Raw genomic sequence first — 12,669 nt, forward strand, 5'->3', positions numbered from 1 at the left:
AGGCCTTGGACTTGTTTTTGGCGCATCGTCGTCGACGTATCGACGTTAGTAGAAAATGATCATACCCGCAAAGAAGTAAAAAGAATCGGTCGACATGTTGACGTATATTTATTCGTGTATAAGTTACAAGTTGGCTTTTCAGCCTGCCAGAACTGGGAATGAAAGAACAAGAGTAGAAGACATTTAGTCTTCCTTGTTAGCTCGACGCTCCTCGTGGCTACTGGTAGTAGACCTTCAGCTAGTCCGCATTCCAAGTGTGCTTGATGCTTTGACCGTCGAGCTCTGCCAGTCGATACGACCCATTAGCAACAACCTCTTTTATTCTGTAGGGTCCTTCCCAGGTCGGTCCCAAGGCTCCGAAGTTCTTGGGTTTTGTGTTGGGTGTTACCACCCGTAAAACTAGGTCCCCGACCCCGAAGTGCTTTGGCTTGACCTTCTTATTATAATACCTGGCGGTTCTGGCTTGGTAGGCGGCAAGCCGTAGCTGTGCGTCTGTTCGCCATTCTTCCAAGAGGTCGAGCTCCAAGTTCATCAGTTCGGCGTTCCTATCCTCCTCGTACCGGGTCACCCGGTTGGTCGGAATGGACACCTCGACTGGCAGGACTGCTTCGAACCCATAGGCCATTGAGAATGGGGTTTCCCCCGTAGTAGTCCTGCTCGTTGTTCGGTAGGCCCACAGCACTTTTGGCAACTCGTCGGCCCATTTCCCTTTGTAGGCGTCGAGGCGGCGCTTGAGAGTGATTTTAATTATCTTGTTGACCGCCTCAACCTGCCCGTTGGACTGGGGGTACACGACAGAGGAAAAGTTCTTGTGTATCCCCAGCAACTCACAAAACTGGCTGGTGTTGTCGTTGTTGAACTGCTTCCCGTTGTCGGACACGAGAGAGTGCGGCACACCGAACCTGCACACAATGTTGTTCCATATGAAGTTTGTGCATTTCGCCTCCGAGATGGTCGTCAAAGGCTCGGCTTTGACCCACTTCGTGAAGTAGTCGACGGCGACAATAGCGAACTTGTACCCCCCTGGGGTTTTGTGCAGGGGGCCAATAAGGTCAATCCCCCATTTAGCGAAGGGCCAGGGAGATAGTATGGATGTTAGGTCCGCTGAGTGCAGTCGAGGGGTGGGAGCGTACCTCTCGCAGCTCTCGCACCTTTTCGCGTACTCGGCCGCATCTTTCTTGAGACTTGGCCAGTAATATCCCTACCGTAATATTTTGTAGGCCAGGGATTGTCCTCCCGCGTGGTTCCCGCAAATTCCATCATGCACATCTGATAGTACCCTATTTGCCTCCTCTGCGCCGAGGCACCTGAGCAAGGGCGTTGAGTACCCCCTGCGATAGAGGAGGTTGTCGTGCATTTTGTATCTTGCCGCTTGATACTTCATCTTTTTGGCATACTGCCTGTCCTCAGGAAGCTCGCCATCGACCGAGTACCTGATGATCGGGTCCATCCAGCTGGGCTGGAAATCCACGGGTGTGACCTCAGACCACTTTTCTGTGGTCGGGGTCTTCAAGACCTCTACGGGTACCAGGTTCAGGAGCAACGCATCTCTCGACGTCGCCAACTTGGCGAGGGCGTCGGCGTTGCTATTCTCTGCCCTTGGCACCTGCTGTATGTCATAGGTCGTGAATTTCCCCAGGGCTTCCTTAACCTTCTTCAGATACGCGGCCATCTTCTCATCCCTGGTTTGGTACTGGCCCTCACTTGATTCACAATGAGCTGTGAATCACTGAAGATATCGAGTTTCTCCACTTTTAAGTGTTCCGCCAACCGAAGTCCGGCAAGTAGTGCCTCGTACTCTGCTTCGTTATTGGACGCAGAGAATTCAAACCTGACGGCTGAGGTGACCTTGTATCCTTCCGGTGTGTGTAACACCAGTCCTGCCCCACTGCCGTTGTCGTTGGAGCTGCCGTCGACGTAGAGCTTCCATCGTGGTGGTTCGTCGGCTCCCTCGACCTCGGCTGGTAGCCCTGTGAACTCTGCCACGAAGTCGGCCAGGGCTTGGCCCTTGATAGCGGTTCGTGGTTTATAGTCGATGTCGAACTGGCTGAGCTCTATTGACCATTTAAGGAGTCGACCAGAGGCGTCGGGCTTTTGTAGCACCTGCCTGAGGGGGTGATTGGTCAAGACCTGAATGCTATGGGCCTGGAAGTAGTGCCGTAACTTCCTCGCTGTCACAACTAGCGCGAGGGCGAGCTCTTCCATCTGGGGATACCTTGTCTCCGCGTCGAGGAGGCGCTTGCTAGTGTAATACACCGGCAGCTGCACCTTCTTCTCTCTGCAAATTAACACTGAACTAACGGCGTGCTCCGAGACCGCCAGATAAAGGCTTAGCACCTCCCCGGTCACAGGTTTGGACAGCACAGGGGGTTTCCCAATGTGTTCCTTCAGTTGTTGGAACGCCTGTTCGCACTCTTCCGTCCATAGAAACGGCTTGCTTTCCCTCAGGGTATCAAAGAACGGTATGCACTTGTCTGTGGATTTGGAGATAAACCTATTAAGTGCGGCCACACAGCCTGTCAACTTCTGGACCTCCTTAGGCTTCCTTGGCGATGCCATGTCGAGGAAGGCCTGAATCTTTTAGGGATTGGCCTCGATTCCTCGACTGCTCACCATGAAACCTAAGAACTTCCCTGAAGCGACGCCGAATGCACACTTTCGAGGGTTTAGCTTCATTTTGTACGTTCTGAGGACACCGAACATCCTTCCCAGGTCCTCCTCATGGTCTTCGGTCTTCATGCTCTTTACCAGCATATCGTCGACGTAGACCTCCATAGTCTTTCCTATCTGCCCTGCGAACATTTTGTTGACGAGGCGTTGGTAGGTCGCTCCAGCATTCTTAAGACCGAAGGGCATCACTCTGTAACAGTAGAGCCCTCTGTCGGTGATAAACGCCGTGTGCTTTTCGTCACGGTCAAGCATCGGTATCTGGTTGTACCCAGAGTACGCGTCCATGAAGCTCAGTAGCTCGTGTCCTGCCGTGGCGTCGACTAGCTGGTCAATCCGAGGTAGTGGGAAGCTGTCCTTAGGACACGCTTTGTTCAAGTCGCTGAAGTCGACACACGTTCGCCACTCCCCATTTGGCTTTCTTACCAGTATAGGATTTGACACCCATTCGGGGTACAAGACTTCTCGGATGAAGTTGTTCCTCATGAGTTTGTCGACTTCCCCCCGCAGGGCTTCGGATCTTTCGGCGTTCATAGGTCGACGCTTCTGTCTCTTTGGCGAAAAATTCTCATCGATGTTCAGCCTGTGACACATGATGTCGGGGCTTATCCCTTCCATGTCCTCATGGGTCCAGGCGAACAAGTCGCGGCTCCCCTTCAGAAACTCAACCAGTCTTTCCCGGGCCTGTGATCCCAACTCCGAGCCTATCCTAAGTGTTCTCATTGGGTCCCTCTCATCGATGGGGACTTCAATTAGTTCCTCGACTGGTCCTGTTCCGGGCTCTTCTCCTGGGAACCTTGGATCCAAATCGAGCCTTTTTGCCCTAGTCTTGACCATCCGCAGCTCTCTCCGTACCTATGTCAGCTCGGCATACTGGCGGACGGTCTCTGAGTAAGTGAACCTCGACTCGTACTGGTTTCCTCTAGCTTTGCCGATCTCATTGGGCGTGGGGAACTTCATCACCTGGTGGTAGATGGATGTTACCACCCGCAAGGCCCTCAACGTCGGGCGTCCTATGACCGCGTTGTATTGGTCGCCTCCCTTCACTACCAGGAACTTCGACATGATAGTCGAGGTGTGTGGTCGGTCTCCAATGGTCATAGGCAGCTCGATTGCCCCTTACGGGATGACGCTGTTCCCCGTGAACCCGTATAAAGGTTGGGCACTGTTCAGCAGCCTTAAGCGGGGAAGCCCCATCTTGTCGAGGCAGTCCGCGTACAAGATGTCCACAGAACTGCCATTGTCGACCAGGATACGGCAGACCGTATGGTTACCGATCATGGCCTCGACAACCAAGGCATCGCTATGGGGGAAATGTACCCCCCGTGCGTCGGCCTCCGAGAAAGTGATCTCGGCATCCTCGTATCGCACTGCCTTAGCCTTGCGTCCGGAGACGTTCATCACCCTCTGACTGAACTTCTCTTTTGCCTCTCGGGCGTACTACTTTTGCGTGCGTCAGGAGGTGCCTCCGAGGTATGGCCCGCCGAAGATCGTTCTTATTACTCCGACAGGTTCGGGCGGGTTATCATGCATCGGCTCGTCTCGCCGGTCGCTGTTGCGCCTGTTGTTATTGTTCCGACGGACGGCTCGGTATTAACTGAGCCTCCCTTCTCGGATCAACCTCTCGACCTCGTCCCTGAGGTCATAGCACTCAGCCGTAGTGTGCCCGTTCTCGCCGTGAAACCGACAATATTTATTCTCGTTCCTCCGTGGCAGGTCAGACTTTAGCGGTGGTGGTCGACGCAGAACCTGGAGATGACTGATTTCATGGTAGACGTCCTCGATTCCCATAGTTAGGGGATGTAGGGGTCACAGCTTTGGCCGCTTATTTTCCCCCTGGCTCGTCGAGGCGCCGCCGCCCCTATTACTCGGAGCCGGGTTGTACCTTTGCTCTGCTTGCACCTGAGGGGGACCTCGGCGCTTCTTGCCGTTGTTCTGATTGCTCGCCTGCCCCACCTCTTCCTTGGCAAGGGTTGCTGCCTTGCTCTTCAAGGCTTTCTTTGCCTCCTCGGCGTTGATAAACCCCTGCGCCCTTCTCAGGAATTCCTGGTAGGTGTGGGGCGGTCTCCGGTCGAGGTCCGTGCTGTAGGGGATGTCCTTTTTCATGCTCGATAGTTCCCCCATCAAGGCCACTTCATCGGAGATTCCCTCAGTGGCGGCGACCTGTTCCCCAAACCGGGCTATCCAGTCCTTCAGGGACTCGTTAGGTCCCTGGTATACTCTCGAGAGGTTTTGTTTTGGTGGGATGTATTTCTTGACACCTATGAACTGAGTCAAAAAGGCGTTCTTCAGATCATCCCAATTGGTGATGGAGTTTGGTTTCAGGGATCTGAACCATCTCCTCGCGGAATCGGAGAGGTGATTCCTGAATGCCTGGCACATAACCTCCTCGGGGTATCCATGCAGAACCATGTGTCCTGTGTACACCTCCAAGTGGTCGTCCGGGTTACTCCTTCCATCGTATAGCGGGATGGGGGGCGATTTGTACTTGTCGGGAAGCGGCACCCGGATGATGTTTTCCGTGAACGGGTGGTCGTGAGACGTGTACATCTTGGCATCGACATTGACCGCCTCGGCCACCTTCCCTATAACTTGTTCGAAGTTGTTCAATCGACTCCCAATCTGCCTCTCCAGCCTAGCCATTTTTTCGGCCAAGGCCTTATTATCCACAGCGAGCTCTTCCTCTCTTGGCCGCTGGACGGCCTTCCCACGTCGGGCGTCGAGCCTCCTCCTGAGGTCTCCGCCGTGCACAGATGAAGACTCGACGGGGATGGCGTTCCTCCTACTCGAGGGGGCACGCCCCTGTTATTCACAGCTTGCGCCGCAGCCTTCTCCCGCGCTCTCCTCTGTGCCGCCCGTTGTCTGCTTCCGACAGACCTATTTGACTTGGTCGGATGGGGATCATTGGCTCGACTGTCACCGATCTCCTCGGTGTCACTGCGTTGGTCACCAATCTCTTGGCCCCCAACAACAGCGTTCACCAGGTTCATCGGCGCGTCTTCGAGCGGCGGCATTGGGTTCTGCCCGGCGGGGGCCGTAGCCATCCTTTCTACGGCTGCGGCCAGCATCTCGACCTGCCTTTGGAGCTGGTTGATACGGTCTGGGGGGCTCTCGACAGCCGGCGGGAGCGAGTTTGCGGAGGTCCCAGCAGCGGCGGCGTTTTGAGTCGCCTGGCTTATCGGGTTGGCCGATAGTAAGCGTGCATTCCTGGGAGGCATAGCTACTCTTTTTTGGTTCAAAACTGGGTTAACTTTCTGGGTTCAGGCCCTCCTTCTAGCGCCAATTGTTGACGGTGATTTTCCGACAACTTGTAGTTACCTCTCTCAAAAACACTCACGGCTCAATGAAAGATGAAAACTGAAAAATAATGTAAGGGAGACAACGATTTTATAGTGGTTCGGCAATAATTCTTTGCCTAATCTACTTGTGCATGCACTAGTCTTTCAACCGGTTACAAACTCTTTTCTTTTGTAATGAAATGATCTCTAACCCCTTTTCTGGGTTTTATTGGCTCTATTTATAGGCCTTTACATGTGAACGTGTATTCTCCGTTCCCAAGGAGGAAGCCATCCTCCGTCCTCGGTAATCGTGAGAGTAGGTGGGTTTTCATGATGACTATCCCGGGGAATGCGGCTGATCCTTCCTATCTGCCGCCTGACCCTCTGACTTTTGCAGTAGCAGTCGAATCAGCACTCCACTCCTCCAGTTGACAAGACAGCTGGTGGAGAGAGATGAGAGTTATACCCTGGCGCCGTGGCCTCCGGGCGCTGAGTTATCGCGCCCGGCACCCCTTCCCGCGCATGATCTCTCGGCGTAGATAATGACGTTCCCTCGGCGCCAGCGACATATCCTCAGTGATCACTCCTCGGTGTCTGTTATTCAAGAGGGTGGCCGATCTCTCGACCATAGTGTAACAGAGAAAAAAAGAAATTTTGGGGAAAGAACATGAACACAAAAAAGGAGGAAATTAAAAACTTAATGTCACTAATCAATCATCTAACTCTATGAAATTAGAATTACCTTCACTATATATATAGTTTTTTATAAGCTCAAAATGCATCTTATAATTTTTATAAGAAAAAACTTTTTTAAAAAAAATATTAGATTATTTTGTATTTTTAAAGTAATATATATAATTTCCCGCATTAAGTTTGCTAACTTGGTTCCTCACTGGCAAAAACATTAGATTTTTTACACCAATTCTTTTGAAATAAGTTGAAGTTTTTTTTTTTTTAAAAAAAGTTATTACGTGAAATTTAAGGAACCAAGTAAATGATTAAAATTAATAATTAAGTTTAAAGAAATTAAATGACGGTCTAATTCAGTCGGATCATTACACGGATATATTATTGTTCAAATGACCTTACGTATTCTAATAGATTATTTTTTTAATTTTGAACCCAAAAGCGGGTTAGCAATATTTTAATATGTTTGAAACATATATTACCCTATGTTAATTTTAAGGTTGGGATCCGCATGTGCATAACCATCTTTTTTTTCCCGCCGGGCCCTATAAGATAAGAATAACCATGTGATATACAACGATTTAGTGTAAAACCACTTGGTTATAATATGTTGTGTAATATACCTACATTACACATACATATATATATACACTCATATGGATAAATTTTTAATAGTTATGTTTCTTTGGTTATATGTATATATATGTATAATCCAAAATATGTATGGATCAAAAATAAATGTCCTGACGTGTGGAAAGGCGTTTATTAGAGATTCGTGGACTTTGGCACCGCAATTAGTGCTCTACTCCGTTAGGAAAGTCTTCCCAATAAAATACAAATTGCGGAATTTGCTATCACCAGTGTGGGTATCTCTCATAATCAGAAAACGAACTTGTAAAAGTAATAGCACTACTGGAGCATAAAATAAAATACATAAAAATGTAAATGAGAGCATAGTTAAAATTCTCTATTATTAAATGAAAAGACTAAGTATAATGTGTTTATTTAGTGGATCATACACATTTATATAATACTTTTTTTTATACAACAAAATCCCAATTTCCCTCAAATCTCATTTTACATGAGCTCTAATGCCACTAGACTAATGGCCAATTTGACATTACTTTTGCTGGTTGTTGTGTTGTTAGTAATAAGTTATTATGACCAAAAGCATATAGATGTTCGGTAAATATTTTTACAAAACTGCTGTGAATACAATAGGCAAAAATTTAAGTGTTTGATGAACTGTGTATAAAATTACAGTAGAGATTTATGATAACAAAAGTAGACATTCTTTAGGATATATTTATAGTTAGTTTTATTTCTATTTTTATGGTCAATATTTAAAATATAAAAAAAACATAATTTTAATTTTTAATGAAAATATTTCTTAAAAATTAATTACTTTTATTGATAGGGAAAAATTATCACTACTAAGTTTCTTATTTATTGTTATTATTTTAAATTTTTGATAACTACTAAATATTTAAATATTTAGCCTAATATACTTGTTAAAGATTTTCAATTTTTAAATAACTGTTCTAAAAATATATGTTTTTTTAATTTAGCATGGAAAATTAAAATAGGTCGATTGAGAATTAAGTTTTATTATAAAAACTATCTTCATAAATTTGGATAATAGCAGCAAAAGTTACTGTAGAAAAGTAACCCCTAACCCGCTTCTCAAATTATGTTGTTTAAAAGTAGTTTTTAGAATTTGTTGAACAAAAACAAAAATTACCAAACATACTAATCTGTTGTAGTTTCTTTAAAATGGCTAAAAACAACCTTTAGAAACAACGCCAAATGAGCCTCAAATAGTTATGGCCCATATAATATTTTCCATAACAAATTAAGGACATAATTATTTTTGTTTAACAATTTACATTTAGTGAAAGAAAATTTTGAAACTACACGTGCCCCCAATGAGATTAATGCGGTTCAACTAATATTGATTAGAAGAACAACATTTAAGAGACATGTAGGAAAAAGACTTTTAAATTATTGTTTTAAGAGTTTAGATTTGAGGTTTTCATTATCTTGTTGGTTATCCCTTTATTATTTATTTGTCATGTCATTTAAATTAGATACGAACTAAAAACTAAAAATGCTTAAATAATTTATGACGTATTAAAATTTAATTAGAGAGACAACCATAGACAGCAGATTTGATTCTTCTTTTGATAATTTGCCCTCATTTTCTTAAAATACGAAGGAATGATACTCAAAACACCCCCTGTATTTTACCCAAAGAATACTTTTGCTTATTTTATTATGCAAATGCCGAAACCATATGTGTTTGTAAAATAATATTCAAAATACTCTTGAAGGAATTAAATTTTTTAAAATATTAAAATTACCCTTCTCAGTCTTTATTAAATACAATTTAAAATATTATTAAATTAAAATACTAATTAAAATCAATCTTAAGGAATGAAAACTTCTCAAAATAGTTGCAGTATTTGTTCATTGGAATATTGAACATTTTTTAATTTTTTTTATTTAAATATTTAATTAAAGCATATCTAAAGTAACATTTGATATGGATTTTTTTGAACACACATTTGATATGGATTGGGAAGCCAATCTTGGTATTTTTAGAAATTTAATTGTTATCAAAAGGTTTTTTGAGTATGATTTTGTAAACACAAGGTCATTTTGAGCATTTATGTAATAAGACGAGTAAAAATGACATTTAAGCAAAACATCAGGAGTATTTTAGGTATCTTTCCAATTAACACAGTTGTTATCTAAAAAAAGTTGCCAATCGGTGATTGACTAATTGTCTTGATAATCATCAGCAACCGTATTGATTGGTCGATGTCACAAATGTTTGATTAACCAGCTGTGATTGACATCAATCAACAGTCATTTTTTATTTTCTAAAACAAAAAGAAAAATTCTGACATTTTCTTAAAAGCGTTGGCCAAAACCCGCTAGCTCACGTAATTTCTCAATATTTATTGGATGCTTGCTTTACCAATGAAGATAAATTAGCATAAACAAATTTGGTCCAAGTATCCATGGCAACATCATCAAGATGATCATCAGCTTATAAATCGTGGCGTCCATACCTTCACACAGGGCAACATACAATTCTTCTTTCTTACATCATCGGCCATGCATTATGTCAAAGTTAGTAGTTTACTCACTAACCTTTGTTGATTATATATATATATATATATATGGATTTAATTTTAACGGTTACGTTGTTCCATCGGTGGATATATTAGTAGGCGATAAGTGCTAATTTTTCATGTTTCTCAACGCACACAGATTTTTAATTTTTCATGTTTCTCAACGTACGCAGATTTCTACCGTGACAATACAACCGTGCACTAAATGACAATATATGGTGCATAGGCATACAAATACATTCACTAACTTTTTGTGAATTTTAGAGTTCCGAAGTTTGAGCTAATCCACTAGACTTAAGGACGTCAAATATGATTAAGCTTGTAATCATTTTAATAAAAGAAACTACACGGAAACATAATTATATACTAATCGAATAAAATATTTCAAACTATTGTCTCTACGTATCCAATTTGAGTTAACTTGTCGATGAATAGTAGATGGAGTAACAATGATTTATTTATTTATAAAAAGAAAGATTACAATAATAACACCACATATAAATATCTGAATTTCTTGTCCAAGCAATTTTTTGCACGTAATTTTGATCATGGTTTTCAATAAAAAAAGTACGAATGCAAAAAGAAAACTATATGCTAAATATTGTCATCTCCTAAAGATAGAGAAAAAGACAGAAAAATAAAAGAGCACAAATTAAATCTAGGACAAAATAGAACCCCTCCAAAAAAAAAAAAAAAAGGGAGAAATTTAATAATAATATTATCAATTGATTAATCTTCTTGCTTTGGGGGCAACTTCTTAAGAAACACCTTGCCTTTATTTTTTATTTATTCCACACGTACTTCTATTAACAAGGGAAGCTCCCACGTTCCCTTGCCAGAAGTCCTTCCATGACGATCTTCCTCTTGCACTCCGACGAATTCTCCGACGGATCAGTCAAATCGGTCATGACCTTAACATTAATCCAACGAGCCACGAAGCAAAACCACGTCGAAGTGTAAACAATAGCACAAATCTTACCCCAAAAGACCAAGACCAAGAGACTAATAAGCATTAAGAACAAACCACTCTTACAAGTAGTATCATACCCTCTTTGCCTATATTGTTGTTTAACATTTTCGTACGTCGGCTTTGACTCGGTTGAGTTTGACGCAAACGACGTCGGTTTGGCGACCAAGGATGACGAACATGAAGGACAATAACTCGTGGCCGTTGAGGCAGAGGGAGATGTGGCTAAAGCAGATGCGGTACGTGAAATAATTCTTTGGCCAAAGCCAAAATCAAAATCAAATTGGTCTTTGTGTGAAGACTTTTGATAACTGTACCTTGCACTCTCGCTTAATGAATGTGATGACTTTTTATCTGATTTTCCTTTCTTGATCTTCCTAGCCTGTCACATAGAAACCACACATTATTATTATTATTATTATTATTATTATTATTATTATTATTTAAAAATGATTTAAGCTCTTATTTTATTTCATGAGATAAAAAGAAATTAAAGCGTAAAGTAAACAAAGTGTCTGTGACATGAACTGAAAAGATAAACAAGTTACAAAATTTTGGACAAAGCTTATCCGATCTAATCACAAAGAAATATTAAAACTTGAACCTTAACCGTTTCAGCAATATTACATAAAAAAAAAAAAAAAGAATGAAATAAGCGCAAAAAAAAAAAAATCAATAGTACTTTTTTAAGGATAAAATAATTGAAAAATTGAAGGTTACCTACATAATCACAAGAAAAAAGAAAACAAATTTATACCAAACAAAAATAGATGTTCACTTTGCTTACAAAAGAAACGTCGAGATTTGTTTATATGAACATGTACTAATCAACATATAGTTAATATTACACAAAAGCTGATAGTATAATACAAGAGGGATGAAAGACTAAACTAAGAAAATTCAATTAATTGTTCTTTTTCAGAAGAAGAAAAATGGAAATTGGAAGTTATCTAAAGTAATCCCAAGAAAAAACCTAGAACCTCACTTTACTGACAAAAGAAACATCGAGATTTGTTTATTTGATTATATATGTGTATATATATATATATATATCAATAAATAATTTATATTACACATATAGTTATAAATTACAAGCAATATATATTTGTTCCCGATGTAAAAGCACAAAAATGATAATTATACTTTAGAGAAATGAAAGATTGAAAAGCCAGTTATATATACTTACCATGGATGCTTCAAACAAAACTGCCTTCAAGACATGGGAAAACCTACGACTGCCGCCAATTTTCTTTCCGGCCGGAAAATCCTCTTCCTTAATTGCTTCGAACGACAAAGATTTCTCGTCGTCTTTTTCCGACAGCGCTTTTTTGGGAAACACAACGCTTTCCTTGTTCCTCTGTACGGCGATGTACGTGAGAAACGGATCGTTGATTTCCCTGCCCGAACCGTCCGGTTCGAGCACAACCGGTCTAAAACACATGAACAAATTATTCCCCTTTCTCATCATGTTCTTGTTCTCATATTTTTCCTTCTTCGTAGTAGTAGTGTCTTTCAAGACCATTTTGCCAATATTAATTTTCTGGGTTGTGATCAGTTTTTCTGATATTTTTTATAGAGAGAGAGGGAGAGAGAGAGAGAGAGAGAGAGAGAATTTAGAAGGTCATGGGTGGATTTGTCTTGTTGGCGCGTTGGAGTAAACCAAGGTTTACGTGGAAGAGTTTTTGTTTTGTTTTTGTGGGGGTTATTGGATTGAACGTGGGCCGGCTATATCGATTCCTTCGACGGTAACTGAAAAAGAAAAGAAGAAAAAAAAAACTCGTTTTCGGCAATAATGATGAATAGGAATCTTAAGGGCCAAATAATACGAAATTAAGGAGTAGGTTTTAATTTCTAGATTTTGAATTTTTTTTTTTGTTAAATTGCACGCATATATAAGGGGGCGTTTGATATGCAGTAATCTTAAGAATAAGAA

The 12,669-nt window shown here is 42.2% G+C and overlaps 2 protein-coding genes across 2 annotated transcripts; both read right to left on the minus strand.

Annotated features, from left to right (window-relative positions):
- Positions 1-238: 238 nt before the first annotated feature.
- Positions 239-2,559, minus strand: LOC112093654. The gene is made up of 3 exons (XM_024172525.1): positions 1,705-2,559; positions 1,280-1,606; positions 239-1,201 (listed from the first exon to the last, which is right to left on the minus strand). The coding sequence occupies exons 1-3, from the start codon at positions 2,557-2,559 to the stop codon at positions 239-241; spliced, it is 2,145 nt and encodes a 714-aa protein (XP_024028293.1).
- A 7,915-nt stretch (positions 2,560-10,474) lies between these two features.
- On the minus strand, positions 10,475-12,385 carry LOC21390032. Its single transcript, XM_010108532.2, has 2 exons — positions 11,923-12,385; positions 10,475-11,118 (listed from the first exon to the last, which is right to left on the minus strand). The coding sequence occupies exons 1-2, from the start codon at positions 12,256-12,258 to the stop codon at positions 10,576-10,578; spliced, it is 879 nt and encodes a 292-aa protein (XP_010106834.1). The 5' UTR covers positions 12,259-12,385; the 3' UTR covers positions 10,475-10,575.
- Positions 12,386-12,669: the final 284 nt, after the last annotated feature.

The sequence above is a fragment of the Morus notabilis genome, unplaced genomic scaffold (assembly GCF_000414095.1).
Source record: "Morus notabilis unplaced genomic scaffold, ASM41409v2 Scaffold1007, whole genome shotgun sequence".
In the NCBI taxonomy this organism is placed as follows: Eukaryota; Viridiplantae; Streptophyta; class Magnoliopsida; order Rosales; family Moraceae; genus Morus; species Morus notabilis.

What these genes read in the sequence shown, in the direction of transcription:
- LOC21390032 (XM_010108532.2), bottom strand. Translation starts at nt 12,258, where the DNA reads ATGGTCTTGAAAGACACTACTACTACGAAGAAGGAAAAATATGAGAAC. An exon ending in TTTTGTTTGAAGCATCCATG is followed by an intron (nt 11,119 to 11,922) that starts GTAAGTATATAT and finishes TCTATGTGACAG; the next exon opens with GCTAGGAAGATCAAGAAAGG.
- LOC112093654 (XM_024172525.1), bottom strand. Translation starts at nt 2,559, where the DNA reads ATGGCATCGCCAAGGAAGCCTAAGGAGGTCCAGAAGTTGACAGGCTGT. An exon ending in CACAGCTCATTGTGAATCAA is followed by an intron (nt 1,607 to 1,704) that starts GTGAGGGCCAGT and finishes GACATACAGCAG; the next exon opens with GTGCCAAGGGCAGAGAATAG. An exon ending in GCGCAGAGGAGGCAAATAGG is followed by an intron (nt 1,202 to 1,279) that starts GTACTATCAGAT and finishes ATATTACGGTAG; the next exon opens with GGATATTACTGGCCAAGTCT.